Raw genomic sequence first — 16,191 nt, forward strand, 5'->3', positions numbered from 1 at the left:
CACACACCCACACACACACACACACACCCACACACACACACACACACACACACACACACACACACACACACACACACACACACACACACACACACACACACACACATACACACACACACACACACACACACACACAGATATTCAGAAATTCATACATTCATAAAAGGGATGGAAATAGGGCTCCTTTATGCTGTGACAAAAGGTGTCCCTTGGAATTAAAACTCTGCCGTCGTCGCAGCTGTGGCTGTTCATGCATAAAACTTGCTTCATTTTTTTTCACTCGATGGAGCTAGAGTTCATTCCTTCTATGTCGGCCATAAGGACAGAAAAAATAAGGAATCAATAACGTGAATGAATCCGCAGATTACTTGTGTAGGTGTGTTTAGTGCTTTGCGGTGCGTGGATTATTTTATTGTATTTACAGGTGTTATATTGACTTGTATTGATTTGTATTGACTTGGAATTACCGTGGAACGTGGACCCCACAGTGCCCTTTTTGTTTCAGGAGTGTTTCTTTTTAAAGCGTGAATGGATATCGAAGGAGCGGATTGTCTGGGCAACATATATTTCATGAGGAACACCTCACGAACCCCCACCTCGGCGTACCTTCGATGCTCCGGTGTGCTGCTCCGGTGTGCTGCTCCGGTATGCTGCTCCGTTTGCCCAGAGCAGGCAAAACGTCCCTTTTCTTTTTTTCTTTTTTTGAGCACCTGACCCTCAAAGTCTCTGCACAGGACTGTAGAGCAGGGAAGTGAGTTTCGATCACCAGTGGTTACTTGACAGCTCTGAGTGGAGAGGGGGAGACCCTCCGACTCCTCTCTACGCTCCAGTTTCAGAACACAGTAAACTGCACTTACGACATTTCAATGCTCAGATTTTTCCTGGCGAAAAAAACCCAGAAAAAATTGATGTCATCAGTTGATGGAGTCAATCATCGATAGAAGATTTAATTGCAAATCTTGTATTGACTTGGCCTTAACTTCTATTGACTTGGCATTGACTTAGTATTGAATTTTATTGACTTGTTATTAACTTGTATGAACTTGTATTGACTTGTATTGACTTGTATTGACTTGGTATTGATGTGGTATTGACTTGGAATTGACCTGGTATTGACTTGTATTGACTTGGTATTGACTTGGTATTGACTTGTGATGACTCGTATTGACTTGTATTGACTTGTATTGACTTGGTGTTCACTTGTATTGACTTGTTATTAACTTGTATTGACTTGGATTGACTTTCATTGACTTGTATTGACTTGGTCTTAACTTGTATTGACTTGGTATTGACTTGTATTGACTTGGTAATAACTTGAATTTACTTGCATTAGCTTGGTATTGATGTGGCATTGACTTGATGTTGACTTGTATTGACTTGGTATTGACTTGTATTGACTTGGTATTGACTTGTATTTACTTGGTATTGCCTTTCTGCTCAAATCGAAGCAAACAGGTCAAACAAAGTGGAAAGGAGGGACGAGCAGATTCGCCCGTCTGGTCCAACAGTTCATATTTTAGAAAATGACATATATCGTTGAAAGCGTATTGGCTACTAGTGTGCTGTGAGAGCTAGCCATGTGTGCCGTGAAAATGTTTCAAATTCTTATGAAAACACATAAATAAATGAGCTCTTGTGTTGCGAGATCACAATTGCAAGGCTGTTCTAAATCATCGAATTAATCAGGTCCAGTCAGAATAGCAGCTCTGGCCAAAGGCCCTCCCCAACCAAGCAGGGAAAAAAGAGAAATAATGCCTAAAATACAGATTCTGACTCTCAGGGATCATATACCTGAAATAAATAAAACACCAGGCTCTGAAACAGGGTTCTCATACCTAAAAACAACAAATGTCCAAAAACAATTTAATGGTCCCCTTCCAGGGGACCTGGTTCCCTGGAACTGCACGGTCCATCAACCTCCCTGCCCCACGGCAACGGTGGACTGCCCCCTCCTCCCTCCTGGAGCGTGGGGCCTCAGACTGCTATGTTGGCTGGTAAAGGCATGGCCGGACTTGACTGTTGCAAGGGGTTGCAGGTGTGGCAGCTCAAATCACACCATCCCCACACCACAGAAAGGTGGTGTGGGGATGGTGTCTTTTTGAGATTCAGTTCTTGATGACTGATCACTCAGTAAAAAGAGTCGTTCACCTTTCGGGTGGTAGAACGCATGGGGAGCAAGGGAGGACTTCCTGAACCATGAACGAGAGCCAGAAGAGTCAGTTCTGCTCTAAAATGTGAATGTAATTCTCACAAGAATCATTTAATTCCGTCACAATTACTGTAATTATTTTGGTGGGACGCGAACAGTCACATTCGACATGAATTATTCCAAATTCCTGTGCCTCTTTTTGCCTTGGACTTCACTCACTCACCCTAACTTTTTTGCCTGACTGACTCCAGACTCCTGAGTCAGTTATGATTTGTTCTCTACGAACGAATCGTCGTATTTAGTGATGTACAGGATAGTGGTATACTGATGTGGGATTATATCACTGTAAAACGTGTGTCGTAGCACCAAAAAGGTTGTGAAACACTGGTATATGCCATTCCTTTCCCCCTTTTAAAGCAAGTTAGGGCAAGCAGTGCTGGATTCCTATGAATCCGCTCGACTCTGAACAACGCTTTGATCCAAAACTGAGCTAATTAAGGTAAACAAGCCGAGGACGTCTCTTTACACTTTCAAGTCCATAACTTCAAGTGACACTTTAAAGAATCTTTAATTGCCACGAGATATGCATTTATGTAATCATTGTTTTTTTATTTAAATGTTTTAACCCTTTTCTCTTGTGTCGGCGCTGGGTCTGTGTGGATTGCCGCTGCAAGGCTTCAGATGTGTCTCATTGCCTGCCGTCCACAGGATTACTGTGGGGATTAAGAGCCTGGTGCCCTGTACCGTCGCTGCACACCAGCATGTCCTCATTCTTTAACACGCACGCACGCACGCACGCACACACACACACACACACACACACACACACACACACACACACACACACACACACAAACACAAACACACACAGCCATCAAACACTATAACCACCTCTGCTTAGGGGGAAGGATGGCCACTGCCAGTGACATGGCATTTATCACGACCATGGAGAGCACTTGTATAGAACAAGGATATCAGCACAAATGGTCGAAGTAGAATTTGGGCGGGGTCTATTGGCCTATACCGTTTCCCCTATTTTTTCTACAAATATTTATATATATATATATATACAAAATACAATTATGAAAGCACTTTATCAAAGGTATATAGGTTTGGGAGATGATGGAAACTGTTATGATAATTACTAAAGAGGTGGTCTTAAAGGGGCATTCTGTTTGTTTTTACTTTCCGCTATCACACAGTGCTTTTACACTTTATCGAAAATGCTATTAAACTCGGTATCTGTGTACATAATAATACATCATTCATATCATGTGATGCACTCAGGATAATATCAAGTCTATAAATATACCTATACCATTTAAGGTATTTTGTGTTATATATACTGTAGAAAAAAATACCATAATTTCTGAAAAGATTTATTTTGTTTTCTAGTTTTCTAGAAAGTTTTATTTTTCTATATACTGCGGTTATCCAATTTCACCTTGGGGTCCTTCTATGTTTTCAGTCCATTTCCAGTGCATGTTAATGAATAAGAAAAAGGAAAAAATATATATATATATATATAATAATGACTGATAAAAGAAGTAAATAATAATACATTATGAAAATAATAAAAATAAATAGTAAATAATAAAAAAAAAAGGCATCAAATATTCCCAAAAGAGATTTAATGCTCAAAGTGAAATACAAAAATAAATGCAGTTGGCATGACGACAGCACATTTTCCACCCTTCGCCGCCACTCGCTCCATTTTCCACCCTGCATCCTGTATCCTTCCGGGGTGAAATGCAATTTTCTCACCTGGAAATTCATGGAAGGGTCGAGTGGTGTTGAGGGCAGCAAATTGAAGGAAGGTGGAGTGCAGGTAGCGTATGCTACCCAGTTCAGCTATAAATATCTATCTCTATTTCTATGTGTGAAGTTGGAATAATGGGGCGCACAACAACTGTCGCCGACTTGGCAATGAAAGCCTTTCAGCACTATTCATTTACTGTATATTCTTCCAAACACAGTGTTCTTCTTCCTCAGTTGTGCGTAAAACTCCCAGTTGACCACAGAATGTGGAATGTTGTGACACAATGGAAGCTAACTAGGCTAAGCTAACAAAGTAGCATGAGATCATACTATGCTGTTTGAAGGAACTGAGATTAATGGTGTTTAATTGCCGTTTACTACTCTTGTCTCTTTCTACAGCATGAGTTTACTTGTGGGTTTTTGAGCATTTTTTTCTTATTTTATTAGTAGATGGAGACTTCCGCTTGTCCACAACACGGAGCATCACAGTTTTTAGGGGAGGAAAGGAACACGAGAACACTTCATCAATCAAACTGAGACAAAAACTGTTTTCGACTGGTAAATCTCCCAATAGCCAATCAAATTGAATAGCTCATTTAATTCCTTTGTGTCACTGGTAAGGGCGCAGACAAATTGCGCCCTTGTCAATTCCATTCAGCCGCATTGAAACGGAGGTGCTAGCCTCTGAGCATTGTGTTGCGTTGAATGGAAAATTCAATTTTGAGTTTCTATCCCAAAAAAACTTTGCAATTTCATTTTACCGTCAAAAGTACTAAAGTCTTTTTTGATGAGGCCGTGACGACTGGTTGTGACCCCTTCTGGCTTGCAGTGCCTCTCTTCTGTATTCCACTCAACAAACAACAAAAAAAACAAAACTAAAACGCAAAAAGACTAATGTTTGCTAATATTTTTAGGTTGTAAGATTGAGGACAGAAATCCATGGATGCATGACTAATGTTGAATGTCGTGAGTGTTTTGTTACACATGCTTTTATTGATTAGTTTAGATTCAACTTATTGTCATCGCACATAGTACAAGTACTGAGGCAACAATATGCATTTCTCTGCATTTTACCATCCTAGTAACTGACGTATCTGGGAGCAGTGGGCTGCCATATAGCGGCGCCCAGGGAGCAGTTAGGGGGTTAAGTGTCTTGCTCAAGGACACATCAGCACACTACCAGGAGGAGCCGGGGATCGAGCTGGCAATCCTCAGATTACGAGACAACCCTCTCTAGCGCGTGAGGCACAATATACATTATATAACATCTACACCGTAACCCAGCAAGGAGGCTGCTAAGTTCCTCTGTAATAAAAAATGTAATAATAATAATAATAATAATAATAATAATAATGTGATTTGATTTATCAGAAAGAAATTCCGGTATGCAATATATTAAAATAACACTGTCATAACATCCTAGACTCATTGAGTAAAAACATAATTTATACTGTGTATAGAATCACACTTTTTATAATCTGTATATTTTTACATCATTGGTTATTTATATTCTGTATGTGTTGGCTATTTGTGCATATGTGGCTATTTTTATTTTGTCTAGTATTTTTAAGACTGTTGAACTTTTTTTTCATGCTAATTGCCTGGAGAGAAACGCAACAAATTCCTTGTACTTAGCTGAATAAACTGATTCTGATTCTGGCTCTGATTCTGAAATAACGTGCATGTGTGAGAGGAAGGCCAGGTGCCAGGTAGAATATTAAACTCAACTCAACTCAACTTTATTTCATGCAAACGTACAGCTCACAGTGCTTCCCATAGCAAAATTAAAACAACACAGACAGTTTACAACAATAAAACAATAAGATATTAAAAATCAATTAATAGAAGTCAATAGAATAAAATAAACACAAGGGATAAAAATAATGTAACGAAAAATAGAACATTAGAAGTTTAAAACAAAATACTATAAAATTACTCCAGGTTAAAAGCCAGATTAAAAAGATCGGTCTTTAATTCCCCGTTAAAATTACAGAGAGACCGTGCCGTTCTAATATCCAGGGGCAGTGAGTTCCACAGTTTAGGGGCATAAAAACAGAAGCCACTCACACCAATTCTTTTATGGGACACACATGGAACATTTAAAAGAAAAGTTGCTGAGGACCTGGCTGGAACATAAAATAAAAGAAAATCTCTGACCTCGGGAGGAGCACGGTCATTTAAAGCTTCATAAACAAGTAAAATAACTTGTAGGTTCCAGCAAAGTGTTGTCTGAAAACATTTTTTGGGGAAAAGCAAAAAATCTGGGTTAGAGCGATGCCCCAGTGTTAATGATGGCATGCAATCAGAGAGCCGGAATTTGGCTAAACGGATTACAATCTGCTGCTCTTAAGAAGTGCTGTGCCTTAATTAGAGCTGAATTTTATCATCTGCTATTGATGAAAGGTGTTTTATACACCACCCGATCGCTGACTTTTTTGTATGTTATTATCATGGGGGATATTTTTTTTCACCCCCTTTTTCTTTATTGGATCAAAAATACACAAAATAAAAAGAGCCTCCCAATGAGCCTGGCTTTCCTGCAATCGCTAGTCAGAGGCAGGGATGAATACGAGTGTAATTTAATGCACATTTTCACTTGTAAAAGCCATGAAATAATTGACTTCACTTTGTCAGAGCTGTGGGAAGCCGCTGTCCCCTGCTCGGTCCTCCCCTGCAGGAGGGAAGGACCGAGCAGCTCCGCTTGGAGGCGGCGAAGGAGAGAGGGAAGGCAGCAGAATATAGAAATAAATAAATATGAAAGGAACAGGCTTCGTAATCGGTCATTATTGCAGCACAGCTTCTAATGGGGCATTCCTTACTTCATCTGATGCTCGCTTTAGATTTTTTTGAAAGGAGAAAGGAAAAAGGTACAATTTAAGGGGAAAATTGAAGGGAACGGAAATAACAGTTTGACATTCCCTGGTCGGTACATTCTACAAATTAAGTGAATTCAAATTATGTTTGGGATTGAATTGTAATAATGTGGTACAGATTGGTTGTTGTTTTTTTAAGAAAAATAAATGTAACCGAACAATAGGCATTAATAATTTATTAAATCATAGGGTGTCGTGAACGGAGCGAGCACTCCAATGAAAGACTCGAAACGGTTAGTTCGTTGCAAACAAATCTTTTAAATGACTGATTCACGACCGAAAAGAGCCGAGGGCTTTGAGTCACAAGTTGAAAATAATTACAGAGGATTATATTATTGCGGAAAAAAAGGTGAGGGAATTCGGCTCAATTTGTATTAAATGTGAACTGATTTACACTTCTCATTCCACCAAAATAATTCATTTTGACACAATTAAATGATTCTTGTGAGCATTCCGTTCACAAATCAGAGCCGAACAAACTCTTCTGCTCCTGTTATACCGACTGAATAAAGCAAACGAAGAGTCAGTGAAATTTAACAAATCTTTTGTAGTCACTCGTAAAGAGCTGAATCTCCAAAAAGAGACAAGCTTTTCAACACTAGTTACGAGTTTCAGATGTATTATGCATTTTTGAGTGGCATTTATTTTTTTGCGAAGTTGCCTGAAACGTTGATCATCAGTTTACAAATTCAAACTTCATCATCAAGTTCCGCCCCATCATGAAAATGGCAGCCATCATGCAGCAAAGGCAGAAAAAAGTTTTCGTCTCCCCCAGAGACTTGGTCAGTGGGTGAATGTGGACTTTACCTCAGAACCGAAGCTACTCCGTCGTACTATTCTCATAACTATTCATTGTCCATTGTTATCGTATCGGGTGTTTTTGTGACAGTACCTCCAGGGCAGTGCCTCCCTGCTACGTAGTGAAAACCAGGCTGGACTGAGGCATTGTCCCCAACAAGCCGTTTTTGATGGACATGTTGTTGGCGTAGGACAGGGGCTTTGTGCTTCGTGCCAATCTGGTCTCCTCGGTGCCTGTACCGCTGCTGCCGGCGCCACGGGTGGCACGTTGACAACGGCTAAAGCAGCAGATTGACGCCTTATTTTATTTGTTTTCACGCCTGCCATTTCAATCTCTGTGGAGTTTTGTGGCTTCATCGGTCATTGTGGGGATGAAACAGGAAATGTGCTAATGCTAGCTTTCATTCAAGATTCAAGAGGTTTATTTGTCACATACATATACATACATTCATACATATATGCAGTGAAATGTCATTGCGACGCACCCGCACATTACGCACAATAAGCTGTCAAAATACTAAAATGTGTGTAATTGACACGTGCTCGAGCAGGCGACCGCAAGGGGCAGGCGCCACAATTGTGATTCTGGGTTCTATAATTATATAATAGTATTTATTGTTAGTGTTGTATTAAATATATATTTAACTCCTAACTCTTAACTTTAAATGAAACTTACCTTAACTTACCTTTGTGGGATGGAGGCTACCACAAGGGCATTCTGCCTGAAGGCGTAGTCTACCTGCACCACTGGGCCTATTACCACTAGGGACGATTTGGACAGTGCGTTTACATATGCAAGTCCTGAAGTTTAAACTTTAGTTTATTCTGACAAAAACATAAATTAGGTGGAGAAAAGCAGGCGTGTCTTAGGATTCACTGTAGCTGCATCTCACAACAAAGATAATAATAATAATAATAAATATAGCTGCAGGCCGCAATTCACAGGGTCCAGCCCATTTGTTTGATGTACACTGTCAACGGCAATTTAACTTTAACACCATCACTCAGTGACGCTGGTGTCGGAAAGTGGACCCAGTGTCTTTGGTAGCAGCTACGCTCCTGTCAAAGTTCAACTTTGCAATGGATAGGGGTGTCACGATTCTCCAAATCCACAATTAGATTTGACTTTCAATTGAAACGTTTGTTTTCAGCACTGACGGCTATCAAGACTATCAAGTCTTGATTTGTAAAGAAAAACACTTGTTTCTCAATAAGTCACTTTTATTTGAATATTAACAATTATAAATAATAACAAAATTATGAGAATATTTAAACAACACAGCGAAACAGTCAAGAACAACTAGACTTTAGGATAATAAATAATACGTTTCTTGTTGCAATAATTTGAAGTTATTCACCAAAATAAGCTCAGAACACGGATGCTATTTTACTCTGTTTCTTGCTGCCGCTCTGCTGTGGAGCAGATCGCGTTATCAATCCTGAAAAAATCCTGTCTGTGTTCTCACAGTCTGGTGGCAATGCCCCAAGGCCTGGCAAAGTCTGCGCGCCAGTGATTGGTAATGTCTGCACTAGAGGACATTCCATCGGTGATGCTTGTTTTATTTTCCTGTTGTTATTGCCACATCAGTGGAATTACTGGACATTCTTGTCAAAGGCGCACTCTCCCTTGTACACACAGTGAAAGGCCGGAGGAGAGGGAAAAGCTCAGTGCGCTCGTGCATCTTCGCCGATGTGGACTTCGCACACGGGTTACCGGGAATATTTCTCTCTAATGAGCAACAAACTGTTAATATTGGGATTCTATTGGAATTTTGGTCCTGCAGCCCTTGTGCCAGGTGGGCGGGTGCAGTGTACGTTGAGGCATGCGGTGCAGCGGACCTTCCAGAGCCGACCGTGGCTCGCACAACTCCGAAACAAACTTCATTAAAGTCGGGACCGGGTGAGCCGTAGACGAAACCCCCCAGCACACACTGCATTTGTTTAAATGCGGATCTTGACCGCCCCGATATGGCGACCATGTTGGACAATATTACCCACAAAAATACAGGGAGAATCGTGAACCTGATTGTGATTTCGAAGTTCGAAATCCAAAGCTCATTTCGATCGATTTTTGATTTTGAATCGGAATCATGACACACCCAACAATGGATTTGTGTTGCTCACAGCATGCTTCCATCTATTGTAAAATCCGTTCACTCAGTTTGACCTTTACTCTACCTCCACTCTGGTTAACTTATACTCTACCCCCCTCTATTTAATCTCTACTCTACTCCACTCTATTGAACAGCTACTCTAACCCTGCTCTATTTAACCGCTACTCTACCCCTCTATTTAACTGCTACTGTACAGCCACGCTATTTAACCGCTTCTCTACCTCCGCTCTATTCAACCTCTACTCTACTCCACTCTATTCAACCTCTACTCTACTCCACTCTATTTAACCTCTACTCTACTCTACTGTATTTAACCTCTACTCTACTCTACTCTATTTAACCTCTACTCTACCCCTTCTCTATTTAACCTCTACTCTATTCCACTTTATTTAACCTCTACTTTACCCTACTCTATTAAACCTCTACTCTGCCTGTACTCTACTCTACCTCCACTCTATTTAACCTCTACTCTATTTTCGATTTGTGCCAGTGGTCCATTTTGTGTTGTGTTTAAACCCTCGACTAATCAAATGAGTTATCATGTTTGACGTGTTGCCAGAAACATACCCGATGTGCACACTGCTTTCATCTTATCCACTTGTCTTTGTCCGTTGTTATATTTTACTGGGAAACCAAAGTGTTTCCCAACAGGAGACTTTAATGCTAAGGGAGGGTCTACAGGCTCTGGCTTCTCTTCTGCATTGGTCATGACGTTCGCTAGCCAGAGGCTTGGCTGGGCTAGCTAAACTAAGCTGTGTGTTTAGTGCGCTCAAAGTGCGAGGCGCAGACTAAACGAACTTCCGGTGCACCACTTAAACATTTTCGTGTGGGAACTCGGATATGAAGTATGTTCTGCCCGCAAAACAAGCCTGATTTGCATTCAATACACATCAGCACCGTTCCCAAAGTCCTGTACCAAAACGGTTTGGTAAGAATACGTGTACCCTTACACTACAACAAGCTATGTTTTTTCTATTCTTAATTTGTACTTAAAAAAAAAAAATGCTTTACTGATATAGGCAAATATTATTCCCTTTTCTCAGATTGAACAAATAGTAGTGCTATGATGTTCGATGTGTTTCATATAAATGCAGATCCCTGATTGTAGAAAAAAGTTAACTTTTACTTAGATTTTATGCACATGGCGGTGTGTTCTTTATAATATGACAATTTTCACCTTGCTTACAGTATCGCGATGCAGTATATCGAAATATATTAAATCGTAACCTCTGTATCGTGATACGTATCATAACTAACCTCCACTCTATTTAACCTCTACTTTACTTGACCTATACTCTACCTATACTCTAGTTCCCTCTACCTCTTCTCTACCCTTTATTACCTCTACTCTAATTCTACTCCTACTCCTACTCCTACCTCTACTTAGCTTCACTCTCCTCTTCCGTATACCTCTATTCTACTCTCCCTTTACTCGACCTCTATTCTACTCAACTCTAGCTGTACTTACCTCCACTCTACTCCTTTACATCAACTCTACCTCTATGCTACTCTACCTCTACTCTACAGCTACTCTACTTAACCTCTACTCTACCTCTACTCCACTTAACCTCTACACTAACTCTACTCCACTTAACCTGTGCTTGACCTCTACTCTATGTATAGAGTATATATGTATATACAGTATCTTTGTCAATATCTTGATGCATATGATACGATTCCACTGTAAAGTTGGATAACAGATTTGATAGGGTGTAACAGTTGTAAATTATTTGACATTATCTGTTTATCTCATAGGTGTCAAGATCATGAATGAGATGAGATGAGATCATGAAGCTGTAAAGCTTTCAAATGGAATATTTAACATCTGGGTTCATGGCAGATTAATCCCTCTCATTCAGATAATATCATTTTTTTTCTTTTTTTAGTTCTTGCAAAAGACTGTTATCTAGTTATGGATATTAGAATACAAATTAGTAATATTCATATTTCATTATTGTATCATTTTTTATTACAGCATGTAATAAAAACAAGCATTTGCTTGTTTTTTATTATTAATTTCACTCAAAGGGAAATGTATCCATGACATCATATATTAACAGATTTTTAACCAAATGAATGTTATACTTGATGGTTATAGATGATGGTTATATTTTAATAGCAAGTAATATATTATTTCACAGCACTAATTGAACCAACTGCCAAGAGAGCAATCAATTGCATTGCAGTGAATTTCACACTGTCAAATTTGCTTGTAGAATTCATATTTGAAATAATATAATGTATGTATATACACCGATCAGCCACAACATTAAAACCACTGAGCAGGGAAGTGAATAACATTGCTCATCTTGTTCCAATGGCACCAAGGCAGTCAGTTGTTGAAGTTGTTTTGTTGGAAACAGGAAAAATGTGACCCACCACATGCATTTCGGGGCAGCCCACTTTTAGCCCACACAAAACAGCGGAAGGTCACATTTTCGTCCGAAATGGGGTTATAGCAGATTTATGTTCCTCAGGTTCTTTTCAAGTTCTCAGCTTATTTTCAAAACTGAGTTCGATTTTGTTATAGATAAATATTAAAAGGTCGGGGCTACTTGATTCACCAGAACTTCCCAGGGAAAAAAAAGTCGCTCACCAACTTGCTAAACTCAAAACAGCGCAAACGTCGATCTTATGGGAAATGGGAAACCGATTTGATAAAAATTTGGTTATAAATTAACCTGGACAGCACTGGGTCTTGTTCATGTGATAAAAAAAACTGCTGCGCTGACGCTGGCTTAGAGGACATGGAGAAGAAGGGCTGAGCTCACTTCTGTAAACAACGTTTAAAGAAACAGCAACAAATTAACACCAATTAAAACAAATTTGAGAAGAGGGTGGCAATTATGGCAGTGGGAGGCAGTTGACCAGGGTGCTCCCAGAAAACAACAATTCCCAGAATGCAAATGGACATTTGCACTAAACACTAAAGGCTGATTCTCAGAACTTCTGTTTCCGAAACCTCACAGCTTCCAAAATATTTGTTTGATTTCCACAAGCGATTACTTTTTTTTAAGCTCCATTTCTACTGGGGTTTTTTTAATGTGAAAAAACAAAAATGGCAAATTTCGAAATGTATGCAATGGATCAGAAATGGGCAAGCGTAAGAATCTGAGCACTTTTGTGAAGGACCAAATTGTGATGGCTAGATGACTGGGTCTGATCTGGCTGTGTGGTGTTCCTGGTATGCAGTGGTTAGTGCCTACCAAAAGTGATCCCAGGAAGGACACCGGTGAACCAGCGACACCGTCATATGCGCCCAAGGTACATTGATGCACGTGGGGAGCAAAGGCTAGCCCGTCAGGTCCAATCCCACAGAAGAGCTACTACAGCACAAATTGCTGAAAAAGTTCAGCTGCTATGATAGAAAGGTTTCAGAACATTCCAGTGCATCGCAGTGTGCTGCGTATGGGGCTGCGTAGCCGTAGACCGGTCAGAGTGCGCATGCTGACCCCTCTCCACCATGGGAAGCGCCTACAATGGGAACGTGAGCTTCAGAATTGGACCATGGAGCAATGGAAGAAAGTGGCCTGGTCTGATAAATCACTTTTTTTTTACATTATTGCAGGTGCTACCTGCTGGACGGGATCTCGAAAGGAGCCTGGCTGAACCGCTCCAGCATCATCTTTGCGGGGAACGACAAGTGGTCGGTGGACCCTAGGGTGTCCATCGTGTCCAGCATGGGGGACCAGCATGAGTACAGTCTCCAGATCCAGAAGGTGGACATCAGCGACGACGGCCAGTACACCTGCTCCATCCAGAGCGAACGCAACATCCGGCCAAAGCTCCTAAACCTCATCGTCAAAGGTGTGTACTGTCCTTCCATGTCTTCTCACTGATGCATGACAGTATTTCCCAAATTGTGTTTCTGCCACTGCACACTTTTTACAATGAATGAATCCCACAGAACCACACCACAATCCTTTGAACCACTAAAAACATCAGGAGCTTCTAGAACTGTTCATATTATTATGGCCCACTAATATTGAGTGATGCAAAATTGCAAATGATTCATTCATAGTGAACAAATCTTTTCAATGACTGTGGAGTCGTGAGTAACTACAGACTAAATTAAAGTCAAATGCAAAAATGAGTCTGGTGTTTTGCTTCCCAAGAAGTTTAAGTTTCATTTTCAGTTTTAACACTTTATGAAAGTGCGGGTCGTAAGCTTTCAAACGATGTGTCATATATTGAAATGTGAAAATATTTGAAGAAGATATGCTTATTTGAATGTTGGTACACCTAAACTCCTCTAGCAGAGAAAAGGCCTCACAAAGATCCTGAAGTTTTTTCCTACTTCAGAGGCAGGTAATCGGTGCGAACAATTGCTGGTTAACTCCACCCTTAACCACTCCCCCACTACTTCCTGTCATTATCTGTCAGTGGGCTAGTATATCTTATATTAAAAGCCTAAGTCTAATGTATTAGGTCAAAATGTATATTAAGGTTTTTACAACGATACACATAGTAGGCAAAGATGTTGCTTAATCCCAAAAACCAGCACAATTGTGATGTATTAATGACAGACATAGGATATTAATTATTTGTGATATATGAGAATAAAAAACCATTATATATTATATGAATATAACAGTATAACATAAGATAAAATCACTAAAACAAAACAAGTTTAAATAAAATTACATTAAAACGTGTGAAGTGTGTAGAGTATAAAAAATGTCAAGCAGCAAGGTGCAAAACATTATTTATGGTAATCAAGGTAGACTAATGAACTAACTGCTAATCATGGGAAATAATGTAATCACAGTAGGAAACAGGTACAGATGTTACAGCACGATGGAGAAATGAGCAAGGGATCACTTAAACAATCTAAACAAAATAAAATTAATTAATTAAATTGTTAGTTTAAAGTGTATAGAGTATAAAAGAATAAACTAATCATGATAAAGTACAACTAAAGATACTAGATACTATGCGTCATAGGTAAAGTGCAGTATACATGTGGTGTAAATAGTCTAGACTCTAGAGAGAAGCGGGCAGAGCGAGGAGCAGAGCTGAAGTGAAAGGGTAGAGCCACCTCAGCTCGAGTAGAATCTAAAATCGGACAGTCTTGTTCTGAGGTGCTGTGGACTTTGGTGAAGGGCATGTGACATCTTGTGCCTCATCAGAACAGAGTTCTCGGATCTTCTCAAAAATATATTTCTGCCTGGCCTTGTCCAGTCCGGGTGGGGCTTGCACAGGAAGACCATCAATAGGGGGATGGACATCAGCGCCGTACGGCAGTTGGAACTCGACTGGTTCTGCGTCACAGTGTTTTGTGGCCACAACCACACCAGGTCTCCGGGCATCAAAGCTGTAATGAGTTTGAAGGAAGACAGTACATTTATAATATTTCCCACTGTTACCGACACACTATTTTCATGAAATAATACCATGTTCATCAATTAGATACATTGAAAATATGCCGAATATAGTAGTGTGTTAAACCAAATCAATGGTGTGATAGGATAACATTTTTCTCACCTTTTGTGCAAAATCCAAACTGTAGAGCGTTGTGATCTTCCTACTTGCAGGCCTGGAGAGGCCTAGGTTTGGATGCAAGTCCTCACAGGTCTTGGCACAGGCAGCATTCATCTCTGGATAGAATGACTGCTCCTTTTGATCAAGGTTGAGATGCTGCTGCTGTTGTTTCTTCAGCTTTGCTGATTTCACCTCGTCTGGCAGGTTGGCACTTTGGCATAGCTGGTAGTTTTTTCCTCTGGCACTCTAGTGCAGATCTGTCCAGGGTTTGGCGCTTGTTATATGGGGAAGCAATGACTAACTCGGCCTTTGGAAGCTGGGCACACAAACAACATGCCTCTCTGCAAAGACAGAATTTTCGAGTATGAGATTAGATTAAATAGGGGTATGCATACATATCCACACAACAATACCGTTTTTCATTAGTAAAGTATTTCACTTTCGATAATCTATTACACTTTGGAGTCTTGTACATAACTTTAACACATACCAAGCTTTCCCACAACATCTTTGTGGAGTTGCCACACTGATGCTTGAGTGATATTCTTTGACAGCTGCTTCGCACTCAGGTCTCTGTGACCAGCGTGTCTGCCAGGCAAGACAATGGCATGGTCTTCTGCATACTGTAGTTTCTTAAGAATGCCACAACTGTTTTAATGTCCTCAGTATTGACGATGTTCACGTTTGTTCCATGGACATTTGCTCCTCTGGCGTGGTAATGCACCAGGCTCTTTGCATTACTGGGCAATGGATTGGAGAAGTTTTTTGCTGATCCTGAACAAAAACAAACAAACACACTGGTTTCAGACTGTGCTCGATAGTAATAGGGGTAGTGGGAGTACCAGCTTGGTAAAAATACAATGCTACGGCTAAATAAAACAAGCACTATCGTTAGCTGTTTTATGTGCAGAACAGGTATAAACAATATTTTTCACACACAAATAATAATAGTAATATAGCTTATTGAAATAAAACCTCACAGTCAGACCAGTGCCTATGTGCCTTTGTGTGACTGGTG

General features: G+C 40.2%; 1 protein-coding gene across 1 annotated transcript in view; it reads left to right on the forward strand.

Moving 5' to 3' along the window:
- The window catches only part of negr1 (neuronal growth regulator 1), a gene marked incomplete at both ends in the record, with an annotated part of 188,173 nt that overhangs the window by 51,430 nt on the left and 120,552 nt on the right, over window positions 1-16,191 (forward strand). The window contains one exon of the mRNA XM_080005177.1: window positions 13,261-13,499. Coding sequence (XP_079861303.1) covers window positions 13,261-13,499 — 239 coding nt within the window. The remainder of the gene's footprint in view (window positions 1-13,260; window positions 13,500-16,191) is intronic.

The sequence above is a fragment of the Zeus faber genome (genome assembly GCF_960531495.2).
Source record: "Zeus faber genome assembly, chromosome: 1".
NCBI classification, from domain to species: domain Eukaryota; kingdom Metazoa; phylum Chordata; class Actinopteri; order Zeiformes; family Zeidae; genus Zeus; species Zeus faber.